Genomic DNA, 18,810 nt, shown 5'->3' with positions numbered 1-18,810 from the left:
AAATACACACTAAATCTACAGTAAATGTACATTAAATGCACACTAAATGTACACTGAATGTACAGTAAATGTACAGTAAGTGTACTCTACATGCACACTAAATGCACACTAAATGTACATTAAATGTACATTAAATGCACAGTAAATGTACAGTAAATGTACAGTAAATGTACTCTACATGCACAGTAAATGTACAGTAAATGTACAGTAAATGTACTCTACATGCACACTAAATGCACATGAAATGTCGCTGAGTTGCCGGGCGACATGTGACTGAGGTTATTCAGAGACACGGCGTTATTCCAAAATTAGCCGGCCTGTGTGCTCAGCAGGGCTTTTAATTCCTGATCCAGTTACTTAACGGTGAGGACCCTCAGGTGGCCACGCCCACTCCAGAACACTCAGGTAATGCGGCCCTAATCCCGGCGGACTTGACTTGCAAGTGTGTGAATGACTGTCGGCGAGGCTTGACCATGGAGAAGTGAGAAAAGACCTGTGGGTTGATTCCCTCCCAGATGTAGCCGTCATCTCACCTGCAGTTGGACCATGGCCAGGGCGGTGGAGGACCCTCACTTGGGCTCGGGTCCCGATGAGGAGGACGGGTCTTCGTCGGGGTGGGACTCGGACAGCATCCTGTCCGATGACTCCGTGCTTCCGGACTACTCGCGGGAAACCTGTGACGGGCGGACGGCATCCACTCTCTACCAGGCCTGCGCCCGCAACAACCTGGCCGCTCTGCAGGGGGTCCTGGAGAGGGGCGTGACCAGAGAGGAGGTGATGGAGCTGGACATCAACAACTGGGTAAGGTCTGGTCGTGCTGCCAAGATGTCTGGCGGGGACTGACGGTGTGTTGGGTCCTCCACAGAACGGCTTGATGGTGTCTTGCTGCAAAGGCTTCCTGGACATCGTGTACGCGCTGAACACCTGCCCTCACCTGGACATCAACCACCAGGACCGTGAAGGCAACACAGCACTGATGATTGCATCCCAAGCAGGTAGTCGCCACGGTCTGAGGATCTTCTCATTCATCTCATTTGTATTCTCAGGGCCTTCAATCCAACCCGACTGGACTGTTTGGTCGGACATACAACACTGTCCTTTCAACCATTCCTAAAGGACTCGCCAACAAATAACAGCGATTAGAAACATTCTGATCACAGATGCTTTTTTTGTGACATTTGTTACAACTGGGGTGGTCCTGATAGCGTACTTGCCACCCTTGAGACCTCCGATTTCAGGAAAAGGGTGTTGGGGGGTGTGGGGGTGTGGAGGGTGGGGGGTGGGGTGAGCCTGTGTGTGTATATATATACATATATGTATATACAGTATATATATAAATAATCGGTTCATTATATATGTATATCTCACTCCTGCGCTTACCAAAGGCATGCGGTAAAAGTAAGCATGCGCTAATTCTTTTAAAACCTCTTCTCACTCCGGCGCTTACCAAAAACTTGCAGTAAAATGATGTAAGGATACCATCATGAAAAGCACATTTCATTAAAAAAAACAACGTTATTATGGTCTTACCTTTACTTATAAATAAAGTCCATGCCAGCAGCTTCTGATCAAAAGCATCGATAACTTGTTTATAGAAGTCTTCCTTATCTTTCTTCAGTTTTAAAAGTCTCTCTGTCTCGATGGAGATCTTCCTTTATTACTTCCTCCAGCACATATCACGTCACTCAATTTCACTTCTTCTTGAGCCGAGTAGTCGCAAGATGGATCACTAGCGCCCTCTACCACCAGGAGGCGGGATTGATGTATGCAGTATCATATTGTGTCATTAACCAATCTATTATTTTGTCCACATTATTAATCTACTTGTTCATATCTGCCTTTTTTCTGACCTACCTGAGTCTAAGACTCGATATGACCGATCTAAGTCTAAGATTCGATTTGACCAATCTAAGTCCAAGACTGGAAGTGACCAGTCTAAGACTAGATCCGACCAATTTAAGTCAAAGACTCAATATGACCAATCCAAGTCGAAAATTAGATGTGACCAATTTAAGTCTAAGACTAGATCTGACCAATCTAATCCTAGACCTGACCAGTCTAAGTCTAAGATTTGATCTGACCAGTCTAAGTCTAAGACTTGATCTGACCAATCTAAGACTAGAACTGACCAATCTCAGTCTAATAATAGAACTGACCAATCTCAGTCTAAGACTAGATGTGACCAATCTAAGTCTAAAACTAGATGTGACCCGTCTAAAACTAGATCCGACCAATTTAAGTCAAAGACTCAATATGACCAATCTAAGTCGAAAATTAGATGTGACCAATTTATGTCTAAGACTAGATCTGACCAATCTAATAGTAGACCTGACCAGTCTAAGTCTAAGATTCGATCTGACCAGTCTAAGTCTAAGACTTGATCTGACCAATCTAAGACTAGAACTGACCAATCTCAGTCTAATAATAGAACTGACCAATCTCAGTCTAAGACTAGATGTGACCAATCTAAGTCTAAAACTAGATGTGATCAATCTAAGTCTAAGACTAGATGTGACCAATCTCAGTCTAAGACTAGATGTGACCAATCTCAGTCTTAGACTAGATATGACCAATCTAAGTCTAAGACTACATATGACCAATCTAAGTCTAAGATTAGATATGACCAATATAAGACTAGATCTGACCCATCTAAATCTAAGACTAGATCTGCCAATCAAATACTAGATCTGACCAATCCCAGTCCAAGACTAGCTCTGACCTATCTAAATTTAAGCCTAGATCTGACCAATCTACGTTTAAGACTAGATCTGACCCACCTAAGTCTAAGACTCGATACGACTAATATAAGTCCAAGATTAGATCTGACTAATCTAAGTCCAAGACTAGATGTGACCAGTCTAAATCTAAAACCAGATTGGACCAATTTAAGTCTAAGACTCGATCTGACCAATTTAAGTCTAAGACTCGATTTGACCAATCTAAGTTTAAAATTATATGCGAGCAATCTAGGTCTAAGATTAGATGAGCCTTAGAAGCTGGACAGGACAAAAAATAAATAAAAATAAGACTAGATGTGACCAATCTAAGTCTAAGAATTGATCTGACCAATCTAAGACTAGAATTTACCAATCTCAGTCTAAGACTAGATGTGACCAATTTAAATCTAAGAATCGATCTGACCAATTCAAGTCTAAGACTCGATATGACCAATCTAAGTTTAAAATTAGATGCGAGCAATCTAAGTCTAAGACTAGATGTGCCTGAGAAGCTGGACAGGACAAAAAAATAAATAAATAAAAATAAAGACTAGATGTGACCAATCTAAGTCTAAAAATTGATCTGACCAATCTAAGACTAGAATTGACCAATCTCTGTCTAAGACTAGATGTGACCAATCTAAGTCTAAGACTAGACGTGACCAATATAAGTCTAAAACTAGACGTGACCAATCTAAATCCAAGGCTAGATCTGACTAATCTAAATCCAAGACTAAATCTGACCAATCAAAATCTAAGACTAGGTCTGACCAATCTAAATGTAAGACTAGATGTGACCAATATACGCAAGTCTAAGACTAAATGTGACCAATCTAAATCGAAGACTAGATCTGACTAATCTAAAACTAAGTCTGACTAATCTAAATGTAAGACTAGGTCTGACCAATCTAAATGTAAGACTAGATGTGACCAATATACGTAAGTCCAAGACTAGATGTGACCAATATTAGTCTAAAACTAGATGTGACCAATCTAAATCGAAGACTAGATCTGAATAATCTAAATCCAAGACTAAATCTGACCAATCTAAATCTAAGACTAGGTCCGACCAATGTAAATGTAAGACTAGATGTGACCAATATACGTAAGTCTAAGACTAGATGTGGCCAATATAAGTCTAAAAGTAGATGTGACCAATCTAAATCGAAGACTAGATCTGACTAATCTAAATCTAAAACTAAATCTGACCAATCTAAATGTAAGACTAGATGTGACCAATATAAGTCTAAAGCTAGATGTGACCAATCTATATCGAAGACTAGATCTGACTAATCTAAATCTAAAACTAAATCTGACCAATCTAAATGTAAGACTAGGTCTGACCAATCTAAATGTAAGACTAGATGTGACCAATATACGTAAGTCCAAGACTAAATGTGACCAATATGAGTCTAAAACTAGATGTGACCAATCTAAATCGAAGACTAGATCTGACTAATCTAAATCCAAGACTAAATCTGATCAATCTAAATCTAAGACTAAATCGGACCAATGTAAATAAATGTAAGACTAGATGTGACCAATATAAGTCTAAAAGTAGATGTGACCAATCTAAATCGATGACTAGATCTGACTAATCTAAATCTAAAACAAAATCTGACCAATCTAAATGTAAGACTAGATCTGACCAATCTAAGTCTATGATCATGAACAGATGAAGTCCACTTGGATGAGAGGCCAAAGGACGTCTAAGACCAACCAAACAGTCCAGTCACCAAGACTATAATGGCCACTAACCAACACAACCCAGGCCAATATCAACTGCAGCTTCCTGTACTCCCCAGGTCACGCCAGCACGGTCATGTACCTCCTGAACTTTTACCCGGGAATAGACTTGGAAATAAGGGACTGTCGCGGCTTCACAGCTCTCATCAAAGCGGCGATGACGGGCCGCGACGATGTGGTGGCAGCACTTGTTATGGCAGGTAACTCACGACACTCATCTTTTCCTTACTTTGGATCACAGTTCCCTCCAGAATCACAATCAGAATAAGAATAGTTTTTCTTGCCATTGTTCGAGAACGGGTTCACAAACTAGGAATTTTTCTTGGTGCAATCGTGCAACATAGAAGACATACAAGACAGAATAGGTAATAAGATGAGCTTTAAAGGCCTACTGAAATGAGATGTTCTTATTTAAACGGGGATAGCAGGTCCATTCTATGTGTCATACTTGATCATTTCGCGATATTGCCATATTTTTACTGAAAGGATTTAGTAGAGAACATCCACGATAAAGTTTGCAACTTTTGGTCGCTAATAAAAAAGCCTTGCCTGTACCGGAAGTAGCGGACGATGTGCGCATGACGTCACGGGTTGTGGGGCTCCTCACATCTGAACATTGTTTACAATCATAGCCTCCAGCAGCGAGAGCTATTCGGACCGAAAAAGCGACAATTTCCCCATTAATTGGAGCGAGGATGAAAGATTCGTGGATAAGGAAAGTTAGAGTGAAGCACAAAAAAAAAAACGACGGCTCCAGGCGGCGGCAGTGGGACCGTTTCAGATGTAATTAGACACATTTACTACAATAATTCTGGAAGATCCCTTATCTGCTTATTGTTTTAATAGTGTTTTAGTGAGATTGTAAAGTCATACCTGAAAGTCGGATGGCTGCGGTGAACGCCAGTGTCTCTCAGAGAAGCCGATGGAGGAGCTAAGATCACAGCTGCCTTTTTGAGCTGCAGGAGGAAGTCCCATAATCCACTGAAGTCTCCGGTTAGAGCCGACTTAATATCACAATTTTCCCATCCAAAAACTTACTGGTTGACGTAGAGAAATATGTTCGCTCGACCGCTCTGTGTTAAAGCTTCACAACAAACAAAGAAACACAGGCTGTGTCTCGGTTCCTAAAGGCAGCTGCAATCCACCAACAGCATTCTTCTTTGACGTCTCCATTATTAATTGAACAAATTGCAAAAGATTCAGATAAACAGATGTCCAAAATTACTGTGTAATTATGGGATGAAAAGAGACGACTTGTAGCTGTGTGTGGTGCTGAGCTAATATGTCCGCTACAACCATAGACGTCACGTCCTCATTCCGCGACGTTTTCAACAAGAAACTACGCGGGAAATTTAAAATTGTAATTTAGTAAACTAAAGCAGCCGTATTGGCATGTGTTGCAATGTTTATATTTCATCATTGATATATAAACTATCAGACTGCGTGGTCGCTAGTAGTGGCTTTCAGTAGGACTTTAAGTGAGCTATCAGATCTTGTTCTTGTTTATGTGTCTGAGAGCCGAGGGGGAAAAACTGTTCAGGTGGCGGGAGGTGTGGATCTGGATCAGGGGTCACCAACGCGGTGCCCGCAGGCACCAGGTCGCCCGTAAGGACCAGATGAGTCGCCCGCTGGCCTGTTCTAAAAATAGCTCAAATAGCAGCACTTACCAGTGAGCTGCCTCTATTTTTTAAATTTAATTTATTTACGAGCAAGCTGGTCTTGCTTTGCTTGACATTTTTAATTCTAAGAGAGACAAAACTCAAATAGAATTTGAAAATCCAAGAAAATATTTTAAAGACTCGGTCTTCACTTGTTTAAATAAATTCATTTATTTTTTTACTTTGCTTCTTATAACTTTCAGAAAGACAATTTTGGAGAAAAAAATACAACCTTAAAAATGATTTTAGGATTTCTAAACACATATAACTTTTTACCTTTTAAATTCCTTCCTCTTCTTTCCTGACAATTTAAATCAATGTTTAAGTATTTTTTTTATTATTATTGTAAAGAATAATAAATACATTTTAATGTAATTCGTAATTTTAGCTTCTGTTTTTTCGACGAAGAATATTTGTTAAATATTTCTTCAAATTTATGATTAAAATTCAAAATAATTATTCTGGCAAATCTAGAAAATCTGTAGTATGAAATTTAAATCTTATTCCAAAGTGGATTTTAATCTATTTAAAACATGTCATCAAAATTATAAAATTAATCTTAATCAGGAAAAATTACTAATGATGTTCCATAAATTATTTTTTTAATTTTTTCAAAAAGATTCGAATTAGCTAGTTTTTTTTTGGTTTTTTTCGGTTGAATTTTGAATTTTAAAGAGTCGAAATAGAAGATAAACTATGTTTTAAAATTTAATTTTAATTTTTTTCATGTTTTCTTCTCTTTTAAACCGTTCAATTAAGTGTTTTTTTCATCATTTATTCTCCACAAAAAACCTTCCGTAAAAGGAAAAAAAAATGACAGAAATACCCATTTTTTAATATATATAGAATTATTCATTAAAGGTAAATTGAGCAAATTGGCTATTTCTGGCAATTTATTTAAGTGTGTATCAAACTGGTAGCCCTTCGCATTAATCAGTACCCAAAAGGTAGCTCTTGGTTTCAAAAAGGTTGGTGACCCCTGGTCTGGATGGACCGTAGTCCCCTGCCTGAAGGGAGAGGGGGAGAATAGTTTGTCTCCAGGGTGAGAAGAGTCAGCTGGGATCCGACCCACACGCCTCCTGGTCCTGGAAGAGAACAGGTCCTAGAACAGGGGGCAGGGGTCGGGAACCTTTTTGGCGGAGAGAGCCATGAAAGCCAAATATTTCAAAATGTATTTCCATGAGAGCCGTATAATATTTTTTAAACACTGCATACAACTAAATGCATGCATTTTTAAGTAAGACCTGTTATTTCTTTCTGATCATGTTCTGTGTAGTTATGTTCTGTTTTGTTTTTGACTCCATTAGTCCCTGTTTTTGCGCACCCTGGTTTGTTTTGGTTTCCATGACTACCAATCAGTTCACCCGTTTTCACGACTCACGCACCTGATTCACTTGAACTCATGTACCTGTTGTCAATCACCACGTCACGATTTAAGCCTGCAGTTGCCAGGCAGTCAGCCTGGCGACATTACCTTCTACTCACCCTCTATCACATCCTACACACCTATGTCATCCATGCCGATGATCCATGCTCTTTCTCGGTCCAAGTAAGTTTTTCATGCCATAGTTTGTAAGGTTTTTTTTATGTTCATAGTTCTCCCACTGTGCGAGTTTTAGTTTTCATAGCCAAGTTTTTAACCCCCACGGAGAGCGCCTTTTGTTTATACCCTTTGTTTTTGTAATATTTTTGAGTTAAGATTAAAGATGTCATTACCTTCACGCCATGTCCGTTCCAATCGCTTTGCACCACGGGAAAACAAACCACACCATAGTCCAGGTCTTGACAAGACCAACATTTTTAGAGTATAATAAGTCTCTTATTCTTTTTAACAACACTGTTATTTCAAATTTAACCAATAATACATTTTATACTTCTTACCATTAATGCGACTTCTTGAACAGGTGCGATAGAAAACGGATGGATGGATTAAAATGCATGAGAATGTTTTATAATTTGAATGTTATTTTAACGCTGTGATTACCATCGTAATCATTAATTACTTATCGTGTTAAGCAATGTCAGCTGAGATTTATCAGAGAGCCAGATGCAGTCATCAAAAGAGCCACATCTGGATCTCGAGCCATAGGTTCCCTACCCGTGTCCTAGAGGGATGGGAGCTTCCAGCAAACGGAGGCTTCCAGAATAGGACCGTTGATCCCAACATATTTTAAGACGGCTAACTTTGTCCGCCAGCGTATGACGCCAGGCCGGTTTAAGGGATCATTCTGAACACACACACACACACACACACACACACACACACACACACACTGTAATCTATGTGAGTTTCTAATCTGTAGATTATAGACACTTGACTGCACACGTTTTAAAAAAACAGACCATTATCTACCCGTGGTGATATGAACTTGACAATAAAGTCCCAGTTTGCTCTTTAACGTTCTAGAGTTGCCGTTAAAGCCTCCAAATGTCGCCAGTTTTTGAAAATATCAACAGTGTGCATCTCCACTGACCTGGTCAAAGCTTTTCTGATCGGCTCCTCTTTTAAATCCTTTGGTGTTTACCCTCAAAGAATTATTCCCTGAGTTTGTAAACATGAACAAAAATATCGACCTAGTCACTCAAGTATCGGTCATATGCTGATACTACCCTTGGTGTCGACGCCACCAATTTATGGATAGATTTTCCTTCCTCTTATGCGTCGTATATTTTACTCGGTACATATACAGTTAAAGGCCTACTGAAAGCCTCTACTAGCGACCACACAGTCTGATAGTTTATATATCAATGATGAAATATTAACATTGCAACATAGTCGCAATTTTAAATTTTGTGCCGAAATATCCTGCTTTGTTCCAGCATCGTTCCCAGCTATTAAGTCATCTGTTTTCATCGCAAAATTCCACAGTATTCTGGACTTCTGTGTTGCCGAATATCTTGCAATTTATTCAATGAGCAATGGAGACATCAAAGAAGAAAGCTGCAGGTGGGCAGCGGTGTATTGCGGCCGGCTTTAGCAACACAAACACAGCCGGTGTTTTGTTGTTTACATTCCCGAAAGATGCGGTCAAGCTTTACTATGGAACAGAGATGTCAACCGAACACGGTCGGATCGGACCACACAAACACAAAGTAGAGTGTATTATGCAGCGATCATTTCGAAAGATCGTGTTTCGAAGAGGGTCCCTTGCGAAGGGCAGAGATGGGCATCGCCACCACCCGTCGACTTGTGCTTGTCACAGTTATTTGTTGACGAACCCCATGATGCAGAGGAGGAGGCAGGCATTGAATGAGAAAACATGATATAATAAAGATACTAAGACAAAATCAAACAAAAGGGTACTAACACAAAGCGCGCACGAGGTGGATAACAAACTAAAGGGTCTTTAGCATAGAAGCTAGCAAGAAACAAAAAAGGGCCTAGCGTGGAAGCTAGCGGGTTGCAAACAGGAAAACAGAAGTCGTTCCTTGTGGAGTGAAAACAAAACAGAAGCAGGGAACAAAAGACAGTAAGTTACAAAGAAATTAATCATATCAAACAAATCAATCAATCAATCAATCAATGTTTATTTATATAGCCCCAAATCACAAATGTCTCAAAGGACTGCACAAATCATTACGACTACAACATCCTCGGAAGAACCCACAAAAGGGCAAGGAAAACTCACACCCAGTGGGCAGGGAGAATTCACATCCAGTGGGACGCCAGTGACAATGCTGACTATGAGAAACCTTGGAGAGGACTTCAGATGTGGGCAACCCCCCCCTCTAGGGGACCGAAAGCAATGGATGTCAGTAGAAGCATTTAAGTCTCACCTTAAAACTCATTTGTATACTCTAGCCTTTAAATAGACTCCCTTTTTAGACCAGTTGATCTGCCGTTTCTTTTCTTTTTCTTCTATGTCCCAATCTCCCTTGTGGAGGGGGTCCGGTCCGATCCGGTGGCCATGTACTGCTTGCCTGTGTATCGGCTGGGGACATCTCTGCGCTGCTGATCCGCCTCCGCTTGGGATGGTTTCCTGCTGGCTCCGCTGTGAACGGGACTCTCGCTGCTGTGTTGGATCCGCTTTGGACTGGACTCTCGCGACTGTGTTTGATCCATTGTGGATTGAACTTTCACAGTATCATGTTAGACCCGCTCGACATCCATTGCTTTCCTCCTCTCCAAGGTTCTCATAGTCATCATTGTCACCGATGTCCCACCGGGTGTGAGTTTTCCTTGCCCTTATGTGGGCCTACCGAGGATGTCGTAGTGGTTTGTGCAGCCCTTTGAGACACTAGTGATTTAGGGCTATATAAGTAAACATTGATCGATTGATTGATGGATGTCGAGCGGGTCTAACATGATACTGTGAAAGTTCAATCCATAGTGGCTCCAACACAGCCGCGAGAGTTCAATTCAAAGCGGATCCAAGATTGTAGAGTTTTAACTTGCACTTACAGATGTAGCGACCAACCGGCGATGCTAACACAGCTATTCGGCCATGCTATGGCTATGAATAGCGTCAATAGCTATTCGCTCAATAGCTTCAGTTTCTTCTTCAATATTTTCATACTCTAACCCCATCCATCCATCCATCTTCTTCCGCTTATCCGAGGTCGGGTCGCGGGGGCAACAACCTAAGCAGGGAAACCCAGACTTCCCTTTCCCCAGCCACTTCGTCTAGCTCTTCCCGGGGGGTCCCGAGGCGTTCCCAGGCCAGCCGGGAGACATAGTCTTCCCAACGTGTCCTGGGTCTTCCCCGTGGCCTCCTACCGGTTGGACGTGCCCTAAACACCTCCCTAGGGAGGCGTTCGGGTGGCATCCTGACCAGATGCCCGAACCACCTCATCTGGCTCCTCTCCATGTGGAGGAGCAGCGGCTTTACTTTGAGTTCCTCCCGGATGGCAGAGCTTCTCACCCTATCTCTAAGGGAGAGCCTCAAACTCATTTCGGCCGCTTGTACCCGTGATCTTATCCTTTCGGTCATGACCCAAAGCTCATGACCATAGGTGAGGATGGGAACGTAGATTGACCGGTAAATTGAGAGCTTTTAGCTCCTTCTTCACCACAACGGATCGGTACAACGTCCGCATTACTGAAGACGCCGCACCGATCCGCCTGTCGATCTCACGATCCACTCTTCCCTCACTCGTGAACAAGACTCCTAGGTACTTGAACTCCTCCACTTGGGGCAGGGTCTCCTCCCCAACCCGGAGATGGCATTCCACCCTTTTCCGGGCGAGAACCATGGCCTCGGACTTGGAGGTGCTGATTCTCATTCCGGTCGCTTCACACTCGGCTTCACACCGATCCAGTAAGAGCTGAAGATCCCGGTCAGATGAAGCCATCAGGACCACATCATTTGCAAAAAGCAGAATAAAAATCTTATTAAAAAGAATAAGAGACTTTAGAAATGTTGGTTTTACTTTTGTTGTATTTGGCGTTCAAAAATATTATATGGCTCTTACGGATATACATTTTAAAATATTTAGCTCTCTCAGTCAAAAAGGTTCCCGACCCCTGGTATACCGTATAGCTGATTGAGAAACACCTTACCAAACAGTTTTTCTCCGGTCATACTTCCATACTTCTTACGTTCCAGGGGCTGACCTTGGCGCCACAGACACCACGAGAGGAAAGTGCGCTCAGGACTGGGCCCAAAAAACGGGTCGCTATGAGACGCTGTATCGTCTTCGCCGCCTCACCATGAGACCCAAAGCTGAGCAGTTCTGTGAGAGTTACGTCCCCGAGTGGCCCGAGCTCAGGCAGCGGGTGGCCAAGGCCACGGCGGAAAAGAGCGCCCGGGAGAAAATCACCCAGCACATCAAGACCAAGTTCGCGTTCCGGTTTCCCCGCGACCCCGAGGACGAGGGGGTTCTGGACCACATGGTGCGCATCACCACCAGCCTCCACAGCCCGCTCGTTTCCACCGGCTGCCGTCCGCTGTGCCCTACCAGCCCCCCCGAAGTGGGCAAGAGACGCCTGGCCGTGCCCGACCTGATGAGGAAACACTCGGAGCGGGAGTTGGAGGAAAGCTCGGTGTGCCACAGCGACGGCTCGGCGTCGCACGTCATTCCCTCCGTGCAATCGGCGGAATCCATCGCCGCCACCACCTGCTGCGCCGACGGCGACCGCAGGGGCAGCATCATCTCGCTGGCCTCCAACAAGGTGGCGTCCAGGTTCATCCCGCGCAGCATGGCCAGGAGGAACAGCGTCTTCCCCTCCGGCTGCATCCCGCACATCAACATCAACAGGCCCACGGAGGCCACGCCGAAGAAGGAGAAGAAGAAGAAGAAGAAGGTGGACAAGGACCACCTGGAGCCTCCCAAGTGGAGGTACAAGGAGATCAAGGAGGAGAAGAAGAGGAAGGCCGAGAAGGAGAAGAAAAAGGACGGCAAAAAATAAGTCGTTTTTTTTACAAATTCCACTCAGGGCTTGACTCATTTCAACAACACCAAATGTTTGTTGATGTTCACTTACGCCAGGGGTCACCAACGTGGTGCCCACACTTTTTCTGTAGGCGAGCTACTTTTCAATTGACCAACTCGAGGGGATCTACCTCATTTATATATATCATTTATATTTATTTATTTATGAAAGAGACATTTTTGTAAACAAGTTAAATGTGTTTAATGATAATACAAGCATGTGTAACACATATAGATGTCTTTCTTTCACGAAGACAAGAATATAAGTTTGTGTATTACCTGATTCTGATGACTTGCATTGATTGGAATCAGACAGTAATGATGATAACGCCCACATTTTCAAATGGAGGAGAAAAAAAGTTGTCCTTTCTGTACAATACCACATGAAAGTGGTTGGTTTTTGGCATCTAATTCATCCAGCTTCCATACACTTTACAAGAAAAACATTGGCGGCAAATTCCGTAGCTTGCTTGATTGACATTCACGGCACCCGAGGGTCTTGTGAGATGACGCTGGCTGCTGCCAGTTCATTATTATGAAAAAATGACAGAGAGGAAGGCGAGAAACACTTTTTATTTCAACAGACTCTCGCGCCGTACCTTCCGTCAAAACTCTAAAGGCCGACTGCACATTTCCTATCTTCACAATAAAAGCCCTGCTTCATGCTGCCTGCGCTAACAAAATAAGAGTCTCGGAAAGCTGGCGTGCACAAGTGATGTGCACGCCAGCTTTCTGAGGGATCGCTTCAGCACGCCAGTTTTCCGAGACTCTGTATTTAGTTAGCGCAGGCAGCATGAAGCAGGGCTTTTATTGTGAAGATAGGAAATGTGCAGTCGGCCTTTAGAGTTTTGACGGAAGGTACGGCGCGAGAGTCTGTTGAAATAAAAAGTGTTTCTCGCCTTCCTCTCGGTCATATTTTCATAATAATGATCTTGCAGCAGCCAGCGTCATCTCACAAGACCCTCCGGTACCGTGAATGTCATTTAAGTGACGTCTTGGTGAAGATTGATGATCACTAATTTTTAGGTCTATTTTTTTTAAAAGCCTGGCTGGAGATGGACTGACACACCCCCCGCGGTCGACTGGTAGCTCGCGATCGACGTAATGGGCACCCCTGAAGTAGCCCGTAAGGACCAGATGAGCCGCCTGCCGGCCTGTTCTAAAAATAGCTCAAATAGCAGCACTTACCAGTGAGCCGCCTCTATTTTTTAAATTTTATTTATTTACTAGCAAGCTGGTCTCGCTTTGCTCGACATTTTTAATTCTAAGAGAGACAAAACTCAAATAGAATTTGAAAATCCAAGAAAATATTTTAAAGACTTGGTCTTCGCTTGTTTAAATAAATTCATTTATTTTTTTTACTTTGCTTCTTAATAACTTTCAGAAAGACAATTTTAGAGAAAAAAATACAACCTTAAAAATGATTTTAGGGTTTTTAAACACCTTTTTACCTTTTAAATTCCTTCCTCTTCTCTCCTGACAATTTAAATCAATGTTCAAGTAATTTTATTTTTTTTTATTGTAAAGAATAATAAATACATTTTAATTTAATTCTTCATTTTAGCTTCTGTTTTTTTGACGAAGAATATTTCTTCTAACTTATTATGATTAAAATTCAAAAAAATTATTCTGGCACATCTAGAAAATCTTTACAATCAAATTTAAATCTTATTTCAAAGTCTTTTGAATTATTTTTTTTTAATTTTGTTTTGGAAGATCTAGAAGAAATTATGATTTGTCTTCGTTAGAAATATAGCTTGGTCCAATTTGTTATATATTCTAACAAAGTGCAGGTTGGATTTTAACCTATTTAAAACATGTCATCAAAATTCTAAAAAATTATCTTAATCAGGAAAAATTACTAATGATGTTCCATAAATTATTTTTTTAATTTTTTCAAAAAGATTCCAATTAGGTAGTTTTTCTTTTCTTTTTTCGGTTGAATTTTGAATTTTAAAGAGTCAAAATTGACGATATCCTATGTTTCAAAATTAAATTTTCATTTTTTTTACCATTTTCTCCTCTTTTAAACCATTTAATTAAGTGTTTTTTTCATCATTTATTCTCTACAAAAAAACCTTCCGTAAAAAGAAAAAAAAATGTACGACGGAATTAAAAACAGAAATACCCATTTTTTTATATGTATATATAGATTTATTTATTAAAGGTAAATTGAGCAAATTGGCTATTTCTGGCAATTTATTTAAGTGTGTATCAAACTGGTAGCCCTTCGCATTAATCAGTACCCAAGAAGTAGCTCTTGGTTTCAAAAAGGGTGGTGACCCCTGACTTACGGTATCTACCTCGCCTCTTCTGTTGTACACAATATCAAGGCTTGGTCATAGAGTAAAGACATCGAATCGTCCTTTTGTTGTATGCTCACTCTGGTCAAAGATCCTCTAAATGACAAGAGCGCTATGCAGTTTCTTCAGGACTCGCGTAAATGCAAAAATGCAAGTCAAAGATCCTCTGCATGACAGGGGGATTCGGTTGTTTTTAAGGACCAACTCCAAAAAAAAAAAAAAAAAACACTATTCAAAGATCCTCAACATGACAGACTTACTGTTTTTCAGAACCGGCTTGTCAAAGATCCTCTATATGACTGGATTGGGTTGTACTTGTACTTGTATAGCGCTTTTCTGCCTTCAAGGTACTCAAAGGGCTTTGACACTACTTCCACATTTACCCATTCACACACACAGTCACACACTATTGTTTTTAAGAACCGGCTAGTCAAAGATCCTCTATAAAACAGGAGCACTCTGCTGGTTTTTAAGGACCTGCTACTAAAATGCTGTTCAGAGACCCTTTATATATGGCAGGAACACTGCGCTGTTTTTAAAAACGTACTGCAAAAGTGGCTATTGTCAAAGATCCTCTTTAAAACAGGAACGCGCTTCTGTTTAAATGGACCTACCGCAAAAAATGTTAGTCAAAGATCTTCAACATGACAGTCTTACGGTTTTTACAAACCTGCCAGTCAAAGATCCTCTATAAAACCGGAGCACTCTGCTGTTTTTAAGGACCAACTACATAACCCGTATTCAAAGATTCATTATAACTGCTTTTAAGGACAGGCTACCAAATGCTAGTCAAAGATCCTCAACATAACAGGATTACTGTTTTTAAGAACCTGCTCAAAGGTGGATAGTCTTGGATAGTCAAAGATCCTCTTTAAAACAGGAACGCTGTGCGGTTTTTGAGGGCCTACTGCAAAAAAAGTGTGTCAAAGATCTTCAACATGACAGGGTTACGGTTTTCACAAACCTGCCAGTTAAAGATCCTCTATAAAACCGTAGCACTGTGCTGTTTTTAAGGACCAACTACATAACCACTATTCAAAGATTCTTTATATAACTTCTTTTTAAGGACATGCTGCCAAATGCTAGTCAAAGATCCTCATCATGACAGGATTAATGTTTTTAAGAACCTGCTCAAAGGTGGCTAGTCAAAGATCCTCTTTAAAACAGGAACGCGCTTCTGTTTTTAAGGACCTACTGCAAAAAATGTTAGTCAAAGATGTCCAACATGACAGGGTTACGGTTTTCACAAACCTGCCAGTCAAAGATCCTCTATAAAACCGGAGCACTCTGCTGTTTTTAAGGACCAACTACATAACCCGTATTCAAAGATTCATTATAACTGCTTTTAAGGACAAGCTACCAAATACTAGTCAAAGATCCTCAACATTACAGGATTACTGTTTTTAAATACCTGGTCAAATGTTCCTTGTCAAAGACCCATTTGACTGCTGTTTTTGAGTACCTTCTCAAAGGTGGCTTGTCAAAGATCCATTTGACTGTTGTTTTTGAGTACCTGCTCAAAGATCACTTTGACTGCTATTTTTGAGTACCTTCTTCAAGGTGGCTAAACAAAGATCCCTTAAATAAAAAGAGCACTCTGCTAGTCAAAGATCCTTTCTTTATGACAAATGCACTCAAATGGTTTTGACCTTATACTGTTTAGTCAAAGTGCTCTACTGTATTTTTTATACTGAAGAAATGCTGGACAAAGATCCTCTCACATCACAGGATTTCTGTTTTCAGGGACCACCTACAAAACCGCTATTCAAAGATCCTATACATAGAATATGACAGGAACACTGCTGTTTTTAAGAATTTACAAAAATGCTTGACAAAGATCATCTATAAATGACCGAAGCATTCTGCTGTTTTTCGGGATCTACGGCAAAAAACGCCGGTCAAAGATCCTCAACATGACAGGATTATTACTCTTTTTAAGGACCAGCTATAAAGGTGGAAATTCAAAGATCCTCTATAAAACAGGAGCAGTCTGTTGTTTATAAGGCGCTACTGTGACAGGCTCCCATGGATGGTTGATACTACAAAAACAGGAGTCAAAGATCCTCTATGAAACAGAAGTATGTGCTCTGTACTATATGACCAAACACAAATACCAGATGACTAACCCTAATCTGATTGATATCATTTAATGTACTATTTTGTGTGTTTTTTTCTAAATAAACAATGATTATATGTAGAAAAAAAAGATGTATATATTGTAAATATGTAGTCAACATGAATATGCAATAAAACTGATACCAGTCATTCCCATTATTTATTTGTATTATTTTTGTGTTGTTTATCATTGTGTAGTGTTGTTCACTGTGGTGTAGTGTTGTCTACTGTTGTGTTGTTTAATGTTGTGCAGACTTGTTTACTGCTGTGTGGTGTTGTTTACTGTCTTGTAGAGTTGTTTACTGTTGTGTAGTGTTGTTTACTGTCATTCTGTTTGCTGTTGTGTGGTGTTTACTGTTGTGTTGTTTACTTTTGTGTAGTGTTGTTTAGTTGTGTAGTGTTGTTTACTGTTTAGTATTGTTTACTGTTGTTTACTATTGTGTAGTGTTGTTTACTGTTGTGTAGCGTTGTTTACTGTTGTGTAATGTTTACTGTTGTGCTGTTTACTGTTGTGTAGCGTTGTTTACTGTGGTGTAGTGTTGTTTAGTGTTGTGTAGTTGTGGAGTTTTTTTACTGTTGTTTAGTGGTGTTTAGTGTTGTTTACTGTCGTGTAGTGTTTACTGTTGTCTAGTGTTGTTTACTGTCGTGTAGTGTTGTTTACTATTGTTTAGTGTTGTTTAATGTAGTGTAGTATTTACTGTTGTGTTGTTTACTTTTGTTTACTGTTGTGTAGTGTTGTTTACTGTCATGTAGTTGTTTACTGTTGTGTAGTGTTGTTTACTGTTGTGTTGTTTGCTGTTTTGTAGTGTTTACTGTTGTGTTGTTTACTGTTGTGCAGTGTTATTTACTGTTGTGTAGTGTTGTTTACTGTTGTGAAGTGTTGTCTACTGTTTTGTAGTGTTGTTTACTGTTGTGTACAGTTGAGTAGTGTTGTGTACAGTTGTGTAGTCTTGTTTACAGCTGTGCACAATTGTGTAGTGTTTTTTACTGTTGTGTAGAGTTGTTTACTGTCATGTAGTGTTGTTTACTGTTGTGTAGTGTTGTGTACAGTTGTGTTGTTTAGTGTTGTGTAGTGTTGTTTACTGTTGTGTAGTGTTTACTGTTGTGTTGTTTACTGTTGTGTACAGTTGTGTAGTGTTGTTTACTGTTGTTTGCTGTTGTGTAGTGTTTACTGTTGTGTTGTTTACTTTTGTTTACTGTCGTGTAGTGTTGTTTACTGTCATGTATAGTTGTTTACTGTTGTAAACAACTATACTATATGTTTGCTGTTGTGTAGTGTTTACTGTTGTGTTGTTTACTGTTGTGTAGTGTCATTTACTGTTGTGTAGTGTTGTTTACTGTTGTGAAGTGTTGTTTACTGTCGTGTAGTGTTGATTACTGTTGTGTTGTGTACAGTTGTGTAGTGTTGTGTGGTGTTCTTCACAGTTGTGTACAGTTGTGTAGTGTTGTTTACTGTTGTGTAGTGTCGTGTAGTGTTGTTTACTGTTGTGTAGTGTTGTTTACTGTTGTGTAGTGTTTACTATTGTGTTGTTTACTGTTGTGTAGTGTTGTGTACAGTTGTGTAGTGTTGTTTACTGTTGTGTAGTGTTTACTGTTGTGTTGTTCACTGTTGTGTAGTGTTGTGTACAGTTGTGTAGTGTTGTTTACTGTTGTGTAGTGTTTACTTTTGTGTTATTTACAGTTGTGTAGTGTTGTTTACTGTTGTGTAGTGTTGTTTACTGTTGTGTGGTGTTGTTGACTGTTGTGTAGTGTTTACTGTTGTGTTGTTTACTGTCGTGTAGTGTTGTTTACAGTTGTGTGGTGTTGTGTACAGTAGTGTAGTGTTGTTTACTGTCGTGTAGTGTTGTTTACTGTTGTGAAGTGTTTACTGTTGTGTTGTTTACTGTTGTGTACAGTTGT

The 18,810-nt window shown here is 40.4% G+C and overlaps 2 protein-coding genes across 2 annotated transcripts in view; one reads left to right on the top strand and one right to left on the bottom strand.

Annotated features, from left to right (window-relative positions):
- The window catches only part of arhgef25b (Rho guanine nucleotide exchange factor (GEF) 25b), an 87,185-nt gene that overhangs the window by 67,583 nt on the left and 792 nt on the right, over nt 1–18,810 (bottom strand). The gene's annotated exons all lie outside the window — the stretch shown is intronic.
- ankrd33ab (ankyrin repeat domain 33Ab) lies at nt 407–12,564 on the top strand. The gene is made up of 4 exons (XM_061890248.1): nt 407–801; nt 866–995; nt 4,523–4,663; nt 11,668–12,564. The coding sequence occupies exons 1-4, from the start codon at nt 547–549 to the stop codon at nt 12,468–12,470; spliced, it is 1,329 nt and encodes a 442-aa protein (XP_061746232.1). The 5' UTR covers nt 407–546; the 3' UTR covers nt 12,471–12,564.

The sequence above is a fragment of the Nerophis ophidion genome, linkage group LG02, assembly GCF_033978795.1.
Source record: "Nerophis ophidion isolate RoL-2023_Sa linkage group LG02, RoL_Noph_v1.0, whole genome shotgun sequence".
NCBI lineage: Eukaryota > Metazoa > Chordata > Actinopteri > Syngnathiformes > Syngnathidae > Nerophis > Nerophis ophidion.
The sequence above is the reverse complement of the archived record's forward strand: the minus strand, read 5'-3'. Positions and strand labels throughout refer to the sequence as shown.